The sequence below is a fragment of the Malus domestica genome, chromosome 11, assembly GCF_042453785.1.
Source record: "Malus domestica chromosome 11, GDT2T_hap1".
Taxonomy (NCBI): domain Eukaryota; kingdom Viridiplantae; phylum Streptophyta; class Magnoliopsida; order Rosales; family Rosaceae; genus Malus; species Malus domestica.
This window is the reverse complement of record NC_091671.1, coordinates 8,317,300-8,333,716: the sequence shown is the minus strand read 5'-3', so window position 1 is coordinate 8,333,716 and position 16,417 is coordinate 8,317,300. Positions and strand designations below refer to the sequence as shown.

The 16,417-nt window shown below is 36.5% G+C and overlaps 1 protein-coding gene and 1 long non-coding RNA gene across 10 annotated transcripts; one reads left to right on the top strand and one right to left on the bottom strand.

The window, feature by feature from the left end:
• The first annotated feature begins 833 nt into the window (after positions 1-833).
• LOC103406126 (uncharacterized) lies at positions 834-5,681 on the top strand. 6 transcript variants are annotated; one of them, XR_003771307.2, is made up of 11 exons: positions 834-1,576; positions 1,925-2,149; positions 2,636-2,693; positions 2,934-3,030; positions 3,134-3,249; positions 3,435-3,523; positions 4,703-4,774; positions 4,957-5,040; positions 5,159-5,220; positions 5,350-5,445; positions 5,549-5,681. It is a non-coding gene; the product is annotated as an uncharacterized lncRNA (long non-coding RNA). The 6 variants fall into 6 exon arrangements; XR_011573091.1 differs by having other exon boundaries at positions 2,589-2,693; XR_011573092.1 differs by having other exon boundaries at positions 2,589-2,693; positions 5,159-5,244.
• Positions 5,682-12,613: 6,932 nt separating this feature from the next.
• Positions 12,614-16,396, bottom strand: LOC114823193 (probable LRR receptor-like serine/threonine-protein kinase At3g47570). Of its 4 annotated transcripts, XR_011572770.1 has the most exons (4): positions 16,148-16,396; positions 15,072-15,955; positions 13,288-14,954; positions 12,614-13,174 (listed from the first exon to the last, which is right to left on the bottom strand). XR_011572770.1 is itself a non-coding variant. In XM_029098608.2 (2 exons), exons 1-2 carry the CDS (start codon positions 13,994-13,996, stop codon positions 13,059-13,061), a joined length of 825 nt encoding a protein of 274 aa, XP_028954441.2. In that variant the 5' UTR covers positions 13,997-14,393; the 3' UTR covers positions 12,614-13,058. The 4 variants fall into 4 exon arrangements, 1 of the variants encoding a protein (XP_028954441.2); XR_011572771.1 differs by having other exon boundaries at positions 13,288-15,960; XR_011572768.1 differs by having other exon boundaries at positions 13,288-15,955.
• Between the last annotated feature and the right edge of the window lie 21 nt (positions 16,397-16,417).

The following is a 16,417-nucleotide window of genomic DNA, read 5'->3' as shown; positions in this document are numbered from 1 at the left end:
AAGACAAATTAAGCAAATAGCTTTTGGACATTCAAAATTCTACAACAAGACAAATTAAGCAAATAGCTTTTGGACATTCAAAATTCTAACGTTTTGGGTGACGGAAGTGGCATTTCATCAGGGGTATGGACTGGAAAAAGAAAAAAAATTGTTTTGCACGCTGGGCATGCTTCCAGCTTGTGGGCCTTTTATTTAGGCTTGTTTTCTTTCAGTTTTTGTCATTTTTCATTAAAAGCCATGATATTTTCATTAATTAGAATTAGTATGTGGTTTTTGATTAAATCAAAGTTAGCTCAAACCCTTTTTAGTAAAGCTCTCTTTTTTTCAATGCTGCAAAGCATACATACATCCTCTGAAACCTAGGCCTTCCTACTTCCATTTCAGCCTTCACCGAAATTGTACTGTCAAGATTTCTTCGCTTGAGCTCCTCACAATAATCACATAACCTTGCATATTGCTCCACATAAGCCCCTTCACTCTTCTCAGCTGCCAATGATCGTGTTTTATAAAGTTGAGATGGTGTTACGCGCAAATTATATTGTTTATGAACAATTTGTTGAAATTTTGACACTTCCCATTTAGGATTGTCAAGCAAATCCTCAGCATACCTATGTGATAACCAAGTTGAGGTGCATAGTCTGAGCTTTTCCTCTCTCGGACATGTATGGACATCATTGAGTGTCTTCACCATAAGTGCAGAGCTCCCATCTATTTTGCTTGCATAAATCACCCATGGACATCCCTCCTTTGTACACTTACCCTGAACCTTATAACGATCTCTTATTGGGAATCTTATTTGTCTTCCATTCACACAACCATAATATGTCACTGCTTGTCTGAACTCCTTTCTATTGGCAAATATCATTCCAGCTCTAAATTGTGGGTTCTTCATATCCAAATTACGTTATAGTCTAAAGTAGGGGGGGGGGGGGGGGGGGAGTGGCACTGTGAAATTTTGGATACATTTCACTTTATTTACGATCTTGCCACCGGGCTGATTTCAGCCCAAATTTCGCTTTATTTACAAGATTACCACTGGGCTTGAGAGGTTTTCAGTCTTTCGGTTGGAGCTGGGTTTTGACTCGAGGAGAGAGAGGGAAGACGTACAGAAGGGTTGACGACGCATTGGAGGGAGACGTTCGCCGGGAATTAGGGGAGAGGATTTTCGGCAGGGACGTGCGGGTGGGTGTCCTGTGGCTGATGCATCGGTCAGAGGGTTGTTGGGGGGATGGGAGGGCATGCCGCTCTGGGTCGAGATAGAGAGACAGAGCAACAGAGAGAGAGAGGGAGAGGGTGGTTCGTTTTCCATTTGCTTCCTGAATGTCGAATCTCCAATTGCATCCATTGTCATTTCGATTTGGGAGAGGGTGGTTGCTGTCGGTGAGATTGAGGGATGGGTGTGAGATTCGGTGAGGGGAAAGGTTACAAGGAGAAAGAGAGACAGGCAGAAAAAGAGGGAGGAGTGGGGTGAATAGGTCCCCATATGAACAAATCCATGCTCAGAACTAATTTAGGGTTAGGGTTCTGAAATTAATTTTCCCCCAATTTGCCCTCTCTCTTAAATCACCATATCTAGGTAAATCCTAATTGTAGATCAGACTTCTATTACAATTTGCTTTCTTTGTGAAATTTTATTGTAATTTACACTAAAGTCTCTGGCTTTTGAAGTTCTATATGAAATTGTGAATGTTGTTCGTAATCGAGTCCGGCCAAGTTCTCTGCTAAATAGTGCGAAAGTATGCATGATGGAAAAATTACTTTTGTATCATCTACATTTACCCGTTATCATAGCATGATTTAAAATATAGAAACATACTGCTTATAGGATATTAAGGTTGAAGTCATTTAGTTCCAAAGATGCCATAACTAATGTATCATTGAGTGAAATACCAGTTTACAAAGATATTGTGCTTATTTGTTTTAGGTGGATTACCAAAAGGAGCTCATAAAGTATTCAGCGAGCATGATCGACCTTGATCATTTGGATATTTAAAGGAGCCATTGATAAAGGGAAGACGACGAGTTGTGAACCTGTGTGCCAATTTTGCCAATTTTGCAGACAAGCGGAAACTCTGACACAGTGATCAAACAGGCTTTCATGTTGCATATTTTGATTAATAGCGGTGAAACCCACTGTGTGTCGCACCATGTAAGGAAATGGAATTGCTCCTTTTTGAGTTTAGGTAGATTTTTTAGAGGTTTTCGTATATATTGCTAGAAACTTTGTCTACTTATATATGGTGATTTACGTTTCCATTGGTGCACCTCTGGAATCTTATTATGTGTTGTAGGAAACTCTGTTTCTGTATTTATTGTAGAATATTTTCTTTGTTCTCTTCATTGGATTCGATTTCGGTGAGTTCTTAGTTGATCCTTGCTCTCATGATTTCCCAAATTGGTATTTTTGGGCGTCTTCAGTTGTCGCTTTGATCTGGAATTTCCGCGTTGTTTCTTTCAATTTCTGGGTTTTTATTTTTTCTCACATAATAATGACATTAATATAGTTGACAGTGACACCATGCATTACTTATAGATCATTTTCTTTACTGTAAGGACCCTTTTGAATTGATTTGGTAAATGTAGTGTAGGCATAAGAACTTTATGGTGTTTTGTTGTGATTCATGAACGATGGAAGGTCTCGTTGCTGTAACACGAAACCCAGCTTTCGGCTATCCGCTGGCATCTTTCTGAAGGTTTGTGTACTATCTTATGTGGAATTGGGATGGTATGACTTTGAATACTTATCGTACATGAGGAAAGGAAATGTGAAATGTTGGGTTGATTAATTAATAGAGAACAAAAGCATTGATACTATATGATTGTGTAGATTCAGTTATGTTGATTGAGTATTTGTTGGTGCGTTGCAATAAGATGCATTTTTTTCATAATAAGTTGATGTGGTTGTTGTATTTATATGCATCTTCGTTCTGGAGCCCTCCCTGTTTTCCACATCTCCCCTCGCACTACCTAAAGCCGAAACCAAACCCAGCTATGCAGGAATCAAATCGCAGGTCTCCGACACCCACAAAGGTAAAACGCTGAAAAAAAAAAAAAAATCCCCCTCTGTCCTGTCATTCTCATTTTCAGAAGATATGCAGACGGTTCCATGTCTAATGTCTTTGTGGGTTTTCAGGATTGACAAGGATGAACAGAAACGGATATAACAACAGTAAGACCAAATATGAGATCCAACGAAATAAAAAAAAATAGCGGTGTAGAAGCCAAGGCCTACGGATTCAAAAGGAAAAGGTATGAGCCCTGGTTCTGCACTAATATTACTTGGATTAGATGAATTTTTTAGTCTTTGCATCCGTGAATAAAGTCTGTGATCTCTGTGTGATCTCATTCACTGATCCCTAGATCTTGAATTTGTCTAATATGCTCATGGATGTGCTCTGTTTGTTTTCATGTACAAATTGGTGAATGTTGAACAGAATGCCTGCATGTTGGATCTGTGATTTGGGCTTGAACAAAAGTACCTCTGTGCTGCCTGGATCCTCCACCCCCAAACTTAGAATGAAAGGTTAGCAATAGCCTTTTTTTTACTTACTTTCAAAATTATTTTATAAGTAATTTTTGTATCTGTGAATCGCTTGATTCATTGTTGTAATTTTATATATTACATGATCGCAAGGCTCTTGATATCATTAATTGTTGGTTTTGGTACTTGACAATGGAAACCCCATCAGATTTTGGTTTGCATTGGTTTGGGTATTTTTACAGGAACAAATGTTTATTTTTTGTTGTATTTAGATAAGAATTATTAATTAAATTTTTTTTTTTTTGGAAACTAATTATTAATTTATTTATGACATTCAAACTTTCTGAGATTTGAATCTATATTTGGTGGTTTTGTGATTCATGGTTGTATTTCGATTTTTGGATTGTAGGTATGTGAATCCTAAGTTTAGCAATTGGTACAATATAGATTAGGCATTGAAACAGATAAAACTAGTCATGTTTTTTTACATATTGTTGCCTGTATTTTTTTGTTCTTTTGAGAAGTACACAGAAAATGCAGTATTTAGCGAAAAGACGTATGAATATGATACATGTATAACAAAGGTGTGCATAATGGATAGTACAAACATTGCGTAGCTTTAACATGTGTTTGCACTTTCATGGTGTAATTAGATTTCTGTTCCATATTAATTTCATATTTTATATCACATTATGCTTAAAGAATGTTGTGTTAATTAAAATAGGAGAAAACATTTAGGGCTCTAGCGGTTCTGATGATGGTGTTCTGGATGTTCCAGTGGATGTTGAGAAGTTTTAAGTAAAAGAAAAGCCTTATGTGGAAGAGTTAGAATATAATTGCTATACATGGAAGACTTGGACTATAATTACTAGGACAAAATTACAAACAATTTTGTAGTACACCTTGAAGACGAGTTTTCATTCCTTTTTAGCTCTTTGTTATTGGTATATAAATTTTAACTACTATTTTCCCCTCACCCAATATATTATGTTCAGTTCTGGCATTCCCCTCAAAACATCGTTTATGTATCATTTTTATCTTTTTTCTGTGTTCAGCTCACATACCTTACGTATATATTGGAGACTACGATACAGTCAGAGAATCACAGCCTGCATCGCTTACTTCTATTTTGAGATTAAAATCAAAACTCTTATTTGCTCTCACTATGTAATAGTTATCACTAACTTCTATTTTTTCTGTCTTATTGTATTTCCCATGTAGAGAGCTAGAACTAGAAGGACAGTAAAATGCTCGAATAATGGAACAGAATTGCGATTATGCCCGAGATATTTGGTAATCTTTCTGCTTTACCAAAACCAAATCACAATTTGTTTTAACACAAAGAAAGATGCTCTGTTAATCCAGGGATATGGCACCCTCTTTGTTTTTTGGATTGGATTTGGTATATTATTGAATAAGTGTTTTTTTTTTTTTTGGAGAATTATCAAATAAGTGCTTATGTATGCTGTCTGCAGATGTTACAGTAACAACTGCAAATACAAGTTGAGAGGAAGATCATATTCCTTTTGTGGTGGAGCTAGAGTTCGTTATCGTCTGCGGTAATCTTCAACTCAAGTTGTATGAAAATGCTTGGGTGCTTTTGAAGTGTCGACAATAGAACCCTTTCCTTCTTTTAACTTGATTAATCTAATTTTTTTCTATTAAATGATGGAGTAGCCGATCCTAGCCCATTTGAAACTCAAGAAGAGATTGAAATTGGGGAATGCTCACTGAGGCTGGTAAGGAATTGAAATTGGAAATTAGTAAGTGACAACCTTTGTTTGATGTGCAGAGTCATTGGATGGAACTTTTGTTGTAGTATATAGTTATAAGGTCAAGTGCTCATTGAGGCTTTCTTTTTACCGTAGGTAAGTCAAAGAAAGCTAAGAAATAGGAAAGGAAGGATGGTAATTCATTTGAAACTCAAGAAGAGAATGAAATTGGTGAGATGCTCACTAAGGCTGGTAAGGAATTGAAATTGGAAATTGTGAAGCGACAACTTTTATTTGATCTGAGTGTCGAGTCATTGGATTGCAAGTACTTATTGAGGTTTTCTTTTTACTGTAGTTAAGTCAAAGAACACTAAGACAAAGAAAAAGAAGGATGGTAATTCATTAGAGTTTGTAAGAGTTACTTTTCACTAACAGATTGTCTCGCATCACCTCCTTTTATACTTATGCTACAAGGATTCAGGACTCAATTTTGGATATATGTGCAAGTGCATTTTAGCCACATCACCATCATTCTCAAATTCATATGAAAAACTCATGCAAATTGTATATAACTTGGACTTAGAAATCCGCCCTTTTGGATGTACATAGGATGCAAATTGAAGACTTATTTTACCATGTGAATTCAGCTGTTTTGATTGGTTTATGAATTATTTAGATATGGGTGTGTTGAACTGTGGTTACGATTTCAAAACCCGCAGCGGAGCGCGAACATTTTTTCTAGTCACTTCTAAAAGGAATGAGTTTGGGCAGTTTCTTCTTACTTTTCCGCTTCACTGGTTGTTCACCTTCAGATGATCAGCTAGAACCACTTCTAAAGCCAACAGAATCTTTGTTGTCTGTTTCAACATCTCCAAATCCTAAATCAGGGAAGGGTTCAGTGCTTTCCTATTTCCATTGCATTTTCCACTGGTATTTTTCCCTTTAGTTTTCCCTACATTGTAGTCAAATAAGTTGTCATTGACATCACTTAGTTCATAGTCTGAGTCTCGATAATCTGAATCTTCCGAATTGCCATCGCCATCTATCTCTTCCTTTTCCACGTTATGTATACCTACCTCAACAAGATTGTCTTGTTCCCGATCTCCTTCATAAGCTTGCTCCAAAAATCCCTCAAATATGCCAAAAGGATTAGACGTGTGAGGAATGTCAAAAGAGTTTGTTGAAGCTTGAATTTCAATGTTTGGGGCTGACATGTGAGGAATGTCAGAAGAGCTTGATGAAGCTTGAATTTCAATGTTAGGGCTGAATTGATCGGTTGGTCATCTCCAACAATTTACACAAGTGCCACTCTATTAAGGGGCAATACAGTAGTTAGAGTCCAAAAATCACTATCAGCAACCATAGGCTTGTAAGTTCTGTCATTTGGCAATGTGTAATAGTACTTAGCAGTCTCAGTTACCCTAACTTCTTCGCACAATCCTCAATATCCCACCTGGACATTAGATCACAGTTCATATTACAGGCTTCTATAAAGTGACCTCCATGGTGCATTTCCATTTTAAATAACTCAAATTTATCTGTACAAGATAAGTGATCAAAGTTTAAGCAATCGGTAAAATGGCAAATCAAATGAACATTCCCTACTTAGATACAAAGTAAGCATCAGAATACAAGTGCATGGACACGAAGATAGGTCTCAGTACTTTAAATTTTGAGATTTAGAGTGTTCAAGTCACAATCACCAACTTTCAATGAACGCCATTTATATGTCTAAAATAAAAAAAATAAAATTAAAAACTCTCAAATTCTCGATTCGATACATAAAATGTTAAACAGGAGACCTTGTCCCAATCCAATCCGCCCTCTGTAAACAAACCAAATTATGTTGATTTATGTTATCTTTTATTTGAGATATAGATGGGAATACTTTGTATCCTAGTAGGACTCTTTGTAATCCAATATATTTATACGCTGTCAATGAATGAATATGAGCTACGGCTTCTACAATTCAATTTCCCTGTTACAGATTTTCTACATAAAAGCATTAAACAAAACACATGAAGACATTAATATAAAACAAGTAGTCGACATTCTACGGGAAATCTATGCGTTGCAGATTCCCATATGATCAGAGAGGTCGACTTATCTTGGAGGTAATGCTAATCAAAATATGCCACTAACCACCAGTCTCATCTCTCTAATTCCACCATGCTTTTATAGTGTTGCCCTTGATCACATATGATGGTGGCATGCTCTCCATTGTTGGAAGTCTTTAACTTCTTTTTCATTTTGCTTGATAGTCATTTATACCTTGGAAAGCAATAAATATGCCGTGATGAAAACAAGCACACAAAAAAGCATAACATTGATTTGGTGGTTTTTATAAGCTCAGGATGTTTTCTATATCGAAGATTGATTTTTCTGTCTTAACCATTTGCTAGATAGGAAAATTGCCCGATAGTTCCCGCTTAAATCATGCTCTCTCTCTCTCTCTCTCTCTCTCTCTCAATCTAAAATAGAGACATGATTCAAAATTAACATCACAAATATTGTTGATGCCACATCTTTTGTTGAGAAGTCATGAAACAAAAGACATGTTGCTAAGATCCTGAAAGATTGAAAAAAGTTATTTCTATATGATTATATCAGTTTTAACATTACCCACTACCCAATATTTGAACAGTCAATGCTTGGAGGCTTATGTCAATCTCTAACAATTGTTCGAATTATTGTATCCAAGTATGCATTATACATTCAATTGAGCCAATGAAGCATGTGTGCCAACGAATTTTGAAGAGTTCGGCTTGGTTTTCTCTCTTTGATCTTTAATATTTAAGTGTGAGGCACCTGTTTGTTGACTAATTGAGTCCCTTCTCTAAGTTTTTAGTAGATATTGTGTAATTTGCTTTTATGAGCACTTCTTTAAGCTGTCAAGTTCCCAAAATGTACAAGGAGATATCAAGTTTAACAAGTCACGAACTATGATCAATCCAAATGCAGTGAAATTAGGGATTTTACACTTAAAAACTTAGTTAGCTTTAGACCATAGGAGTAAGATTTTGCACATGTGATTATCATTGACCATCTCATTTTATTTTTCTGGATAAGAAACAAACTGTCATTGAAGGGAGAAGAAAGTGTACAAAAACAAAGTTTCTGTAAGCTTGCTGCCATTTGAAAATTCTGGTAATTACTCTAAACCCCCAAAATATTTGAAAATTCTGGTAATTGTTCTCATTGTTTTTGACAATTTGTATAAATTGCTGCCATTTGTACAAATTAAGGTTTCTTATTTCACTTGTTTGCAGGAAGCTATTAATTCTGCTTCATCGGTGACTCAAACCTTAAGCGGAGAAGTGGCTGACGGTCAACGTAAGCTCATAGCCCTTGCAGCTGCACGAGGAAACTCAAGTGCAGTAAATCCTCTGGTCACACAACTCACTAATGGACCTTTGGGTGGTCTTCATGAGAAGGTTTGTTGGATCTTAAATATGTGGAATATGTGGATATGTAACTCCAAATGTTCAATTTTATCAAATGAGTGTTGGTAGGTTGGCTATTTTAATCATGAAAAGCAATTTATTTTAGTTGAGCAAACATTATGCATGGACTTGGAACTTCTTCCCTTGAATTGTAGTTGGAAGGGTGTATGATAAATTTAGTGGGATTTGAGCATAAGCCGGTTGCCAGCCCAATACAACTGATCACATCCTGCAAGATTAATTTATCCACATTGGAGAATTTCTCATTATGCAATTCTACTGCATTTTTTTGTCAAATTTAAATTTAAATATAAATTTTAAAATTTTGGTTTTGATTATGCAGGTCGTGGATTCCGTGCTGCTGCAGTATATTTAAATGCTGCTGTCCTCCACTGTTTGAGCCTGGGCCTCCGCCACTACCATAGTGGTATATTTTCTTAGGAGCCTACTTTGCATGAATTATTTTGTGTAATTGGTTGACTTAAATCTTTATTTGATCTAACTATTCCAATTTGGCTAATTTGTTTTTTAATTTTTTATTATATTGGAGTTGAATTTGGTATTTTGGGTATGCTATCTTTGGATGCTTAGAAAGATAGTAATTTACTTTTGTCTTTGATTTTTCACTAATGGCTAATGGGATGTTGTGATGGGGTTTAGTAATTTTCAGTATTCTTCAATTATTTTGAATTTGCAAAATCAAATAACTCATGGAAATAAATTATTATTTCATTAATCTGTATGTAAGAGGACTTTACAATATGTCATCAAGTTTAGACCGACAACAATGAATGGCAAACTTAGGATTAATGCCTCTATTAATTTGATGTTTTCTCATGGTCGAGAAATATATACAGCTGTCTTATTTATTGGACAACATCATTCATCCTCTATATTTAATATTAATTGCTTTTCTTAATCTATTTTTCCGTCAATCTTTTCTGCTACATAATCTCATTTGGTTTTCGATTTTGTGAAATGTTTTGGAGGCGGGAGTGTGTGAAGTGTGTTGATGCTGAGGATAATGCTGAATTTGGTGACACTCCTCAACTAGCAGAGCAGGTAACAGAGCTTCTTCCAACTCAAATTTAATGATTGAAGCTGCCTAAGATTTGCGTAACATTCCCAAGTTGTAGTCGATGTGCCTGAGTGGTTGAGTGCTTGACTAATGAATGTAACCACTAAGATTTGGATTGTTTTTTTGTTTTGGGGGGGGGGGGTAAGAAATAACATTGCTAATTTCGGATTTATGGGTTTGAATTTTTAGTTCATTTTGCTTATTAGTTTATCTTACTTCTTTGAACCAAATGCAAATTCCAATCTTGCATTGTTAAGCCCTGAAATTAGAACAAAAAAACCTGCATGAAATTGAAGTTTTCTCTGATTGAGAACTCATTTTTCTTCTACTTGAAGTTTTCTCTGATTTATTTCTGAATAATTTAGAAATGGGTATGTTAAATTGTGGGTTACGATTTCAAAACCCGTGGTGGAGCGCGGGCATTTTTTCTAGTATGAAACTTATTTTGCACAACCATTAACAAATTGTTTGTACCTTTACGCAATCTCCATTAGAAAAGCCACAAGTTTCTCAACCAAGCAAATTGGCATCATAATACCCAACGGGTGCAAATTAGCCTTTTCTCATTTTTTTTATTTTCTTTTGAAAAACACCAAGGAGCAGGTAGCTAGCACCATCACTGTGTCTGTCCAAACATCAAATGCCCCTTTCTTTCTTTTTCTTCTGCAAAACGGCCGAAGTACCCAGATTCTTCCTTTCTATAATGAGCTTGCTAAAGACCAACTACCACACCAACTAACTTAACTACCTCTTATATTATTAGGGTGATTTTTAGTCACCACCCTCAAGTGGTGGTAATGCTTACCACCTTATTTATTACTGTTGGATGAGTTTAAATTTTGAGATTTGTGTCTGGGATTAAACTCATATAACGGTGATAAATAAAGTAATGAACATCACCATTATTTGAGTGTGGAGAACAAGAATATTCCTATAATATTGTACGCAAAAGGGGTAAGTTTCCTAATTGCAAAAGCAAAATAGAGACGTAATAATTAAAGGGTTTTTAAGCTCTTAATTAATGGTATTTAATTTGCTTGGTAACGAGAATTATTTGGGAGTCAGTCACCTACAGCATGCATGCAAATTGGAGGAGACAATTCAATAACCAAATTACACCACCGTATCCTTTGGAACTTCACTTATAGCCCCATGTTTACTTGGAAGACATGAAAATTATGAACAAAATTGATTTTTCTCCTAACCATGCCAATTGGGTTGCGATAAATTTATAACTCAATCAAGTTTATTTGCTCTGATAATTAATATTTGGGTAACAATTTATGATGAGATTCATTAAATACTAACAATTAGTGGGTGATATTAATTGGAGTGTTAAAGATAGGACACAGCTACAAGTCACATTATCGTGACGTATCTTTGTTCTAAAAACAATTTTGTTAGTATCCTACTGATTGCCCAAAAAATAAATCTCTTTCAATTGTAATAAATCTAAAGGGAATTTTAACGAAAAGCACCCGGTACAGTTCACTTTAACGAAAAACCACATTTTTACACTAAAAAGTCAATTCTGGTACTATTCACTTTACCCTTTATTTTGTCCTTATCATTAAAACTCAAAGTTTTCAAGCCATTTTCATTAGTTTTCCTAAATCTAAATTCAAATCCATTAATGAATGGCTAAGAATTTTCATTTTTGGTGGTTTAATAGAAACTCTTTCATGCCACTTAGTATTACGGTCTAGTGATATTCTCTTCACTTATAAATAAGAGGTCTTAGGTTCGATTCTCGCCAAAGACGAATTTGAACAACATTATTGTTAGCCAATTGTGAGGCTAAGTCTATCTCCTTCTCCTTAGTGTAGATAATATCATTTGTTCAAAAAATAAAAATAAAAACCCTTTCGTTGTCAAGATTGGTAGAACGACTGCTGAAACCACTGGATTAGAAGTCAGAATGCACATGGAAAACTATTAATAGCAACATTGCTAGAAAACCTTGACTTGTCATAGCCCGTGGGCTTTAAAGTTGGGGTTAAAATTATACTAAAAATGGCTATTTGCAAACCCTATTAACCATACGGTCCATACCAACCAACTTCAACCCAATTCCCTTTACTTATATGGAGGAGTTCATATAAGTAACAATATGCTATTAGTCCACTTTCAATAAACATGTTCAGTTAACTTGGTGTTTAGAAGAACATAGCTTGGCTTTAGATCATAATGAACTATCGGTGTTTCACAATAGTTATGAAAATAATCCAGTGCATAATAGCAACACCAATAACAATATCTAGCCCTTGAAGAAGATTTTAAATTCTTGGATGTATTGATCTCTTACCTCTTTAATTACAAAAGGGGGATGCAACCACTCCTCTAAGCTCCTTTGGTGCTTCAACTCATAAACTAGAGCCTTGAAATCATCATCGAGAAAACATGCAGATATGACCTTGATGAGATTTTGATGCTTGATATTTCTCAAACCTTCATAGCTACAAGTACAAGCCGAGCTCTATTGTCAGTATAAAGAACCCTTTTGTATGCAAACTCGAAACTGCCAATACCAGTCAAATTAGCTGAAGAAAACCGATCGGCGGCTTTGAGAAATTAGCATATGACACTTGCAAAGTAGAGCAAGTCCAAATACTAAAGGGATTATTAATTTCAAGCTATAAGCTAATCTTCTTTTCTTGGAGCTCTTTAGACTTGCAGTTGGGCAGCTTGAGATTAGGAATTCCCTTACAGAATCTAGTGTTGTCAACAATTGAAATAGCACTTTGATTTTCGAAAACACCTTACACCAGTCTGATAGGAAACTCAATTCACCATCTTTACAGCTACCAAGATGATTTTATTGAATGTTGAGGGTCTTGAGGTTATGAATCTTTCAAAAATTTGGAATCTGTCAAAGTGAATATTCAACAACTTCGGGAACTAGACTTCAATCGATGTAAATATTACACAAAAATACCAAGTACAAGAAGTAGTAATACACTCTTCACACAATGAACCTCATTGGTGATTATTTACATTGCAAACTTCCACATCTACTATGGTAACATAAAAGCTAGACTTACATAGGCAGTACACAAAATTTCTCTATCACAAAAGCACATAAAAAGGAGTTTCTATCCAAGAAAAGCAATCCTAATGGAATGAAGTTCAGATGCAGCATCATTGATATTCTTTAGTCGATCTATTGCGGATTCAGCAGAACAAGCAATTCCAATTCTAAATATTGAACTCAAGCACACCTCAACTTTATGAATTCTCGAATTGCATTGATTGGGATTCTCGTTCGAGCCTCCTTGAAGAAATGGTGCATCTGCAATCTTAGTAACTCTCCCAGGGAGAGCCATCTTGACAAAATTATGAAGGTTCTAGCTATCACCAAACATGTTGTCAGTGGGTCTCTTCCCTGTAAACATCTCCAACAAGAGAATGCCAAAGCTATAGACATCACCATTCGTTGACACCTCACTCCCCATGCCATACTCTACAATTCAAACATCACATTTGTGTATAAATAGTTCAGTTTGAATTTTGTAAATTAAATACTCCAAAATAAAAAAGGAAATATAATGAAGTATATATCTAACATATATATACCTGGAGCTGCATAACCAACCGTTCCTCTTATTCCAGCGGAACTTGTCTGACTTTGAATTGCTGAAACATTACTCGTTACTTGTGAGAGAAACCTTGCTATTCCAAAGTCAGAAACATGGCCAGTCAGTTTGTTGTCCAAGAGAACGTTGCTTGGCTTGAGATCACAATGAACTATTGGCGTTTCACAATGATTATGAAGATAATCTAGGGCACAAGCAACACCAATGGCAATTTCTAGCCTCTGAAGAAGACTTAACTTCTTGGGTACATGATCTCTCAACTCTTCAGTTCCAGTAGGTGGATGCAGCCACTCCTCTAAGCTCCCGTTGTCCATGAACTCATAAACTAGAGCCTTGAAATCATTACCATGAAAATCAACACTTGAACACACGGTTATAGTCTTGACGAGATTTCGGTGCCTAATATTTCTCAAAGCTTCACATTCGGCTATGAAACTCCTCGAAGCTCCATGGCGTAACAAGTTAAACACCTTCACGGCAACAAGTTGAGCTTTATCATCATCATCAAGAACTCCCTTGTACACAGACCCAAAACTACCAGCACCAATTAAATTAGCCTCTAAGAACCCGTCAGTAGCTTTGAGTAGAGTAGCATATGACACTTGCAAAATAGTGTTCCCCAAAGTGCTCAATGAAATTTCTTTCCTTTTCTTCCTTGACGAACAAAGAAAGAAATAGGAGAACACCATGGCTATTCCTAGAAGAGTAAGTCCAAATACTAAAGGGAGTATTAGTTTCAAGCTACGAGACAATCTTCGTTTCTTGGTCTCTTTAGACTTGCACTTGGGAAGATTTAAATTAGCAACAGGGCTGCACAGATTAGTGTTACCAACAACTGAAATAGCACTCGCATTTTTTGAAAACACCTCCAGTTGGTACCACTCCCCAAAATTGATTGAATGATAAGTTCAGATTATTCAGGGTTCTAAAGCCTTCTAAAAAATTTGGAATTTCACCTGAAAAATTATTGCGAGAAAGGTCTAGATCTTGAATCCCTCTCACTGAACTCATAGACAAAGGAATGGACCCGTTGAAGAAGTTTCCTTGCAAATGCAGGACTTCTAAACTCTCACAACCACCAAGGCTACTGGGGAGTTCTCCAGATAACATGTTATCAGAAACGTCCAATTCACTTAGACTTTGTAAATTCCCAACCTCCGAGGGAAGGGAACCTGTGAAGAGGTTATTAGACAAGACCAAAGCAACTGATAAGGAAGAGAGTCTAAAAACTTGTTTGGGTATTGTGCCATTAAGGAGATTATAAGAAAGATTCAACCATTGCAACCCATGGCATTCCCCTAGGCTTGAAGGAATGCTGCCCTCAAGATGATTTCTATCCAACCCAAGATATAATAACTTGGTTAAATTTCTTAAGGAAGAAGGAATATTTCCTGAAAATTCGTTCATGACAATATCTAATTTTCCAAGGTTTGAAAGCTTACCCATGTCAGAGGGGATGTTACCTGTGAACGTATTATTCCCCAAATACAACCCTTCCAAGCTCACCAGATTCCCTATCCCAGATGGGATACTTCCATATATTTGGTTATCGCCAACCCAAAACAATTCAAGTTTGGTTGAGAGATTGGATATTGACTTGGGCAATGTCCCTCCAAAACTGTTGTTGTTAATCATCAACTCTTTTAACTGCGTGGCATTGGTCAAGTCCGAGAGAAAACTTAAGTCACCATCTTTACCGCTCCCAATATTATTAAATTGAATGTTGAAAAAAAGGAGGTTATGAAGCTTTTGGAGACTCGGTACCTGTCCGATTAGGTTGTTACTCCCAACGTCAAAGAACCAAACACTTGTGACATTGAATATTGAGGGAGGAATGGACCCAGTAAGTTGGTTAGAGTCGACGTTGAAGATTTCGAGATTAGGAAGACTTTTGCCAATATCTGATGGAATACTCCCTTGAATTTGGTTAGCTGGCATGGAAAACGTAACAAGAGAAGAGAGGTTATAAATGGAGGAAGGGATGCTACCAGACAACTGATTTAACCCCAATCCCAAGAAGGTTAATTTTTTCAATTGGCCAAGAGAACTGGGGATGTTTCCCATCAAGTTATTACCAGCAAGACTTAGTCCCTGGAGAGACGAAAGGTTACCCAAGGAAGGAGGGACCTGTCCCGTTACATTATTAAATTTCAATACAAACATTTGCAGCTTCGACAGCAATCCAATTTCTGAAGGAATTTTACCCACCAACTTGTTGCGAGTGAAATTCGCATGGATAAGGTTGAAGCAATATGATATATTGTGTGGAATACTGCCACTAAACGAGTTAGCGTCTAATCGTAATACTTGCAATCTACGCAAATTCCCAATTTGTGGAGGAATTTCATGACTGAAGAAGTTGTTTTGCAGCCACAGCTCCCTTAGAAAACTTAGATTTCCAATGTTTGAGGATAGTTTCCCTACCAGATTTTGAGATTGCAGGTCCAGCTTGGTGACCCTTTGGCGATGTCGTTGACTGCACGTCACACCATGCCACATGCAAAAGTGAGTGGATTCGTTCCAGGAGCTCATCAGGTTGTAATTATGGAGATCTTGCTTTATGTGAGCTTTGATGGCAAGCAGCGCCAGCCTATCCGTCGCATTCCTTCCGAGTCCTGATTGCAGGGAGCTCCAACAGCAAACGAACACTGCACTGAAAAGCAAGTATATTAAGATCAATTTCAAAACCAAAACCCCCATTCCTGATCTGGTTAACTATATAACTAGAGAGAGAAGCAGAAAGAAAGAGAGAGGTGGGTGTTGAGTTGTGAAAGTGGTGAGTTCCATTTATTGCATGAGAAGACAATTTATAGAAGAATAGCATCATAGGAGGAACTTACACCACAGTTTCTGGTTCATGAAAAATTCAAACATGAGAAGGAAAAAGCCCAAGTAAATGATAACCATTTTGACTGCTTTTTTAGAAGACTTCACTGCACTTTCAGTGAAAAGCAAGGACCAAGATGATTAATGCACCTTTATCCCAGAAGCTGAGTGGAAACAATTTGGCAACCATCCATAATATCCTTATAATGCTTGGTGATTCGTTCCACCATGCCACAGTTTCTGGTTCTTGAAAATTCAAATATGAGAAGGATTAAGTCCAAGTA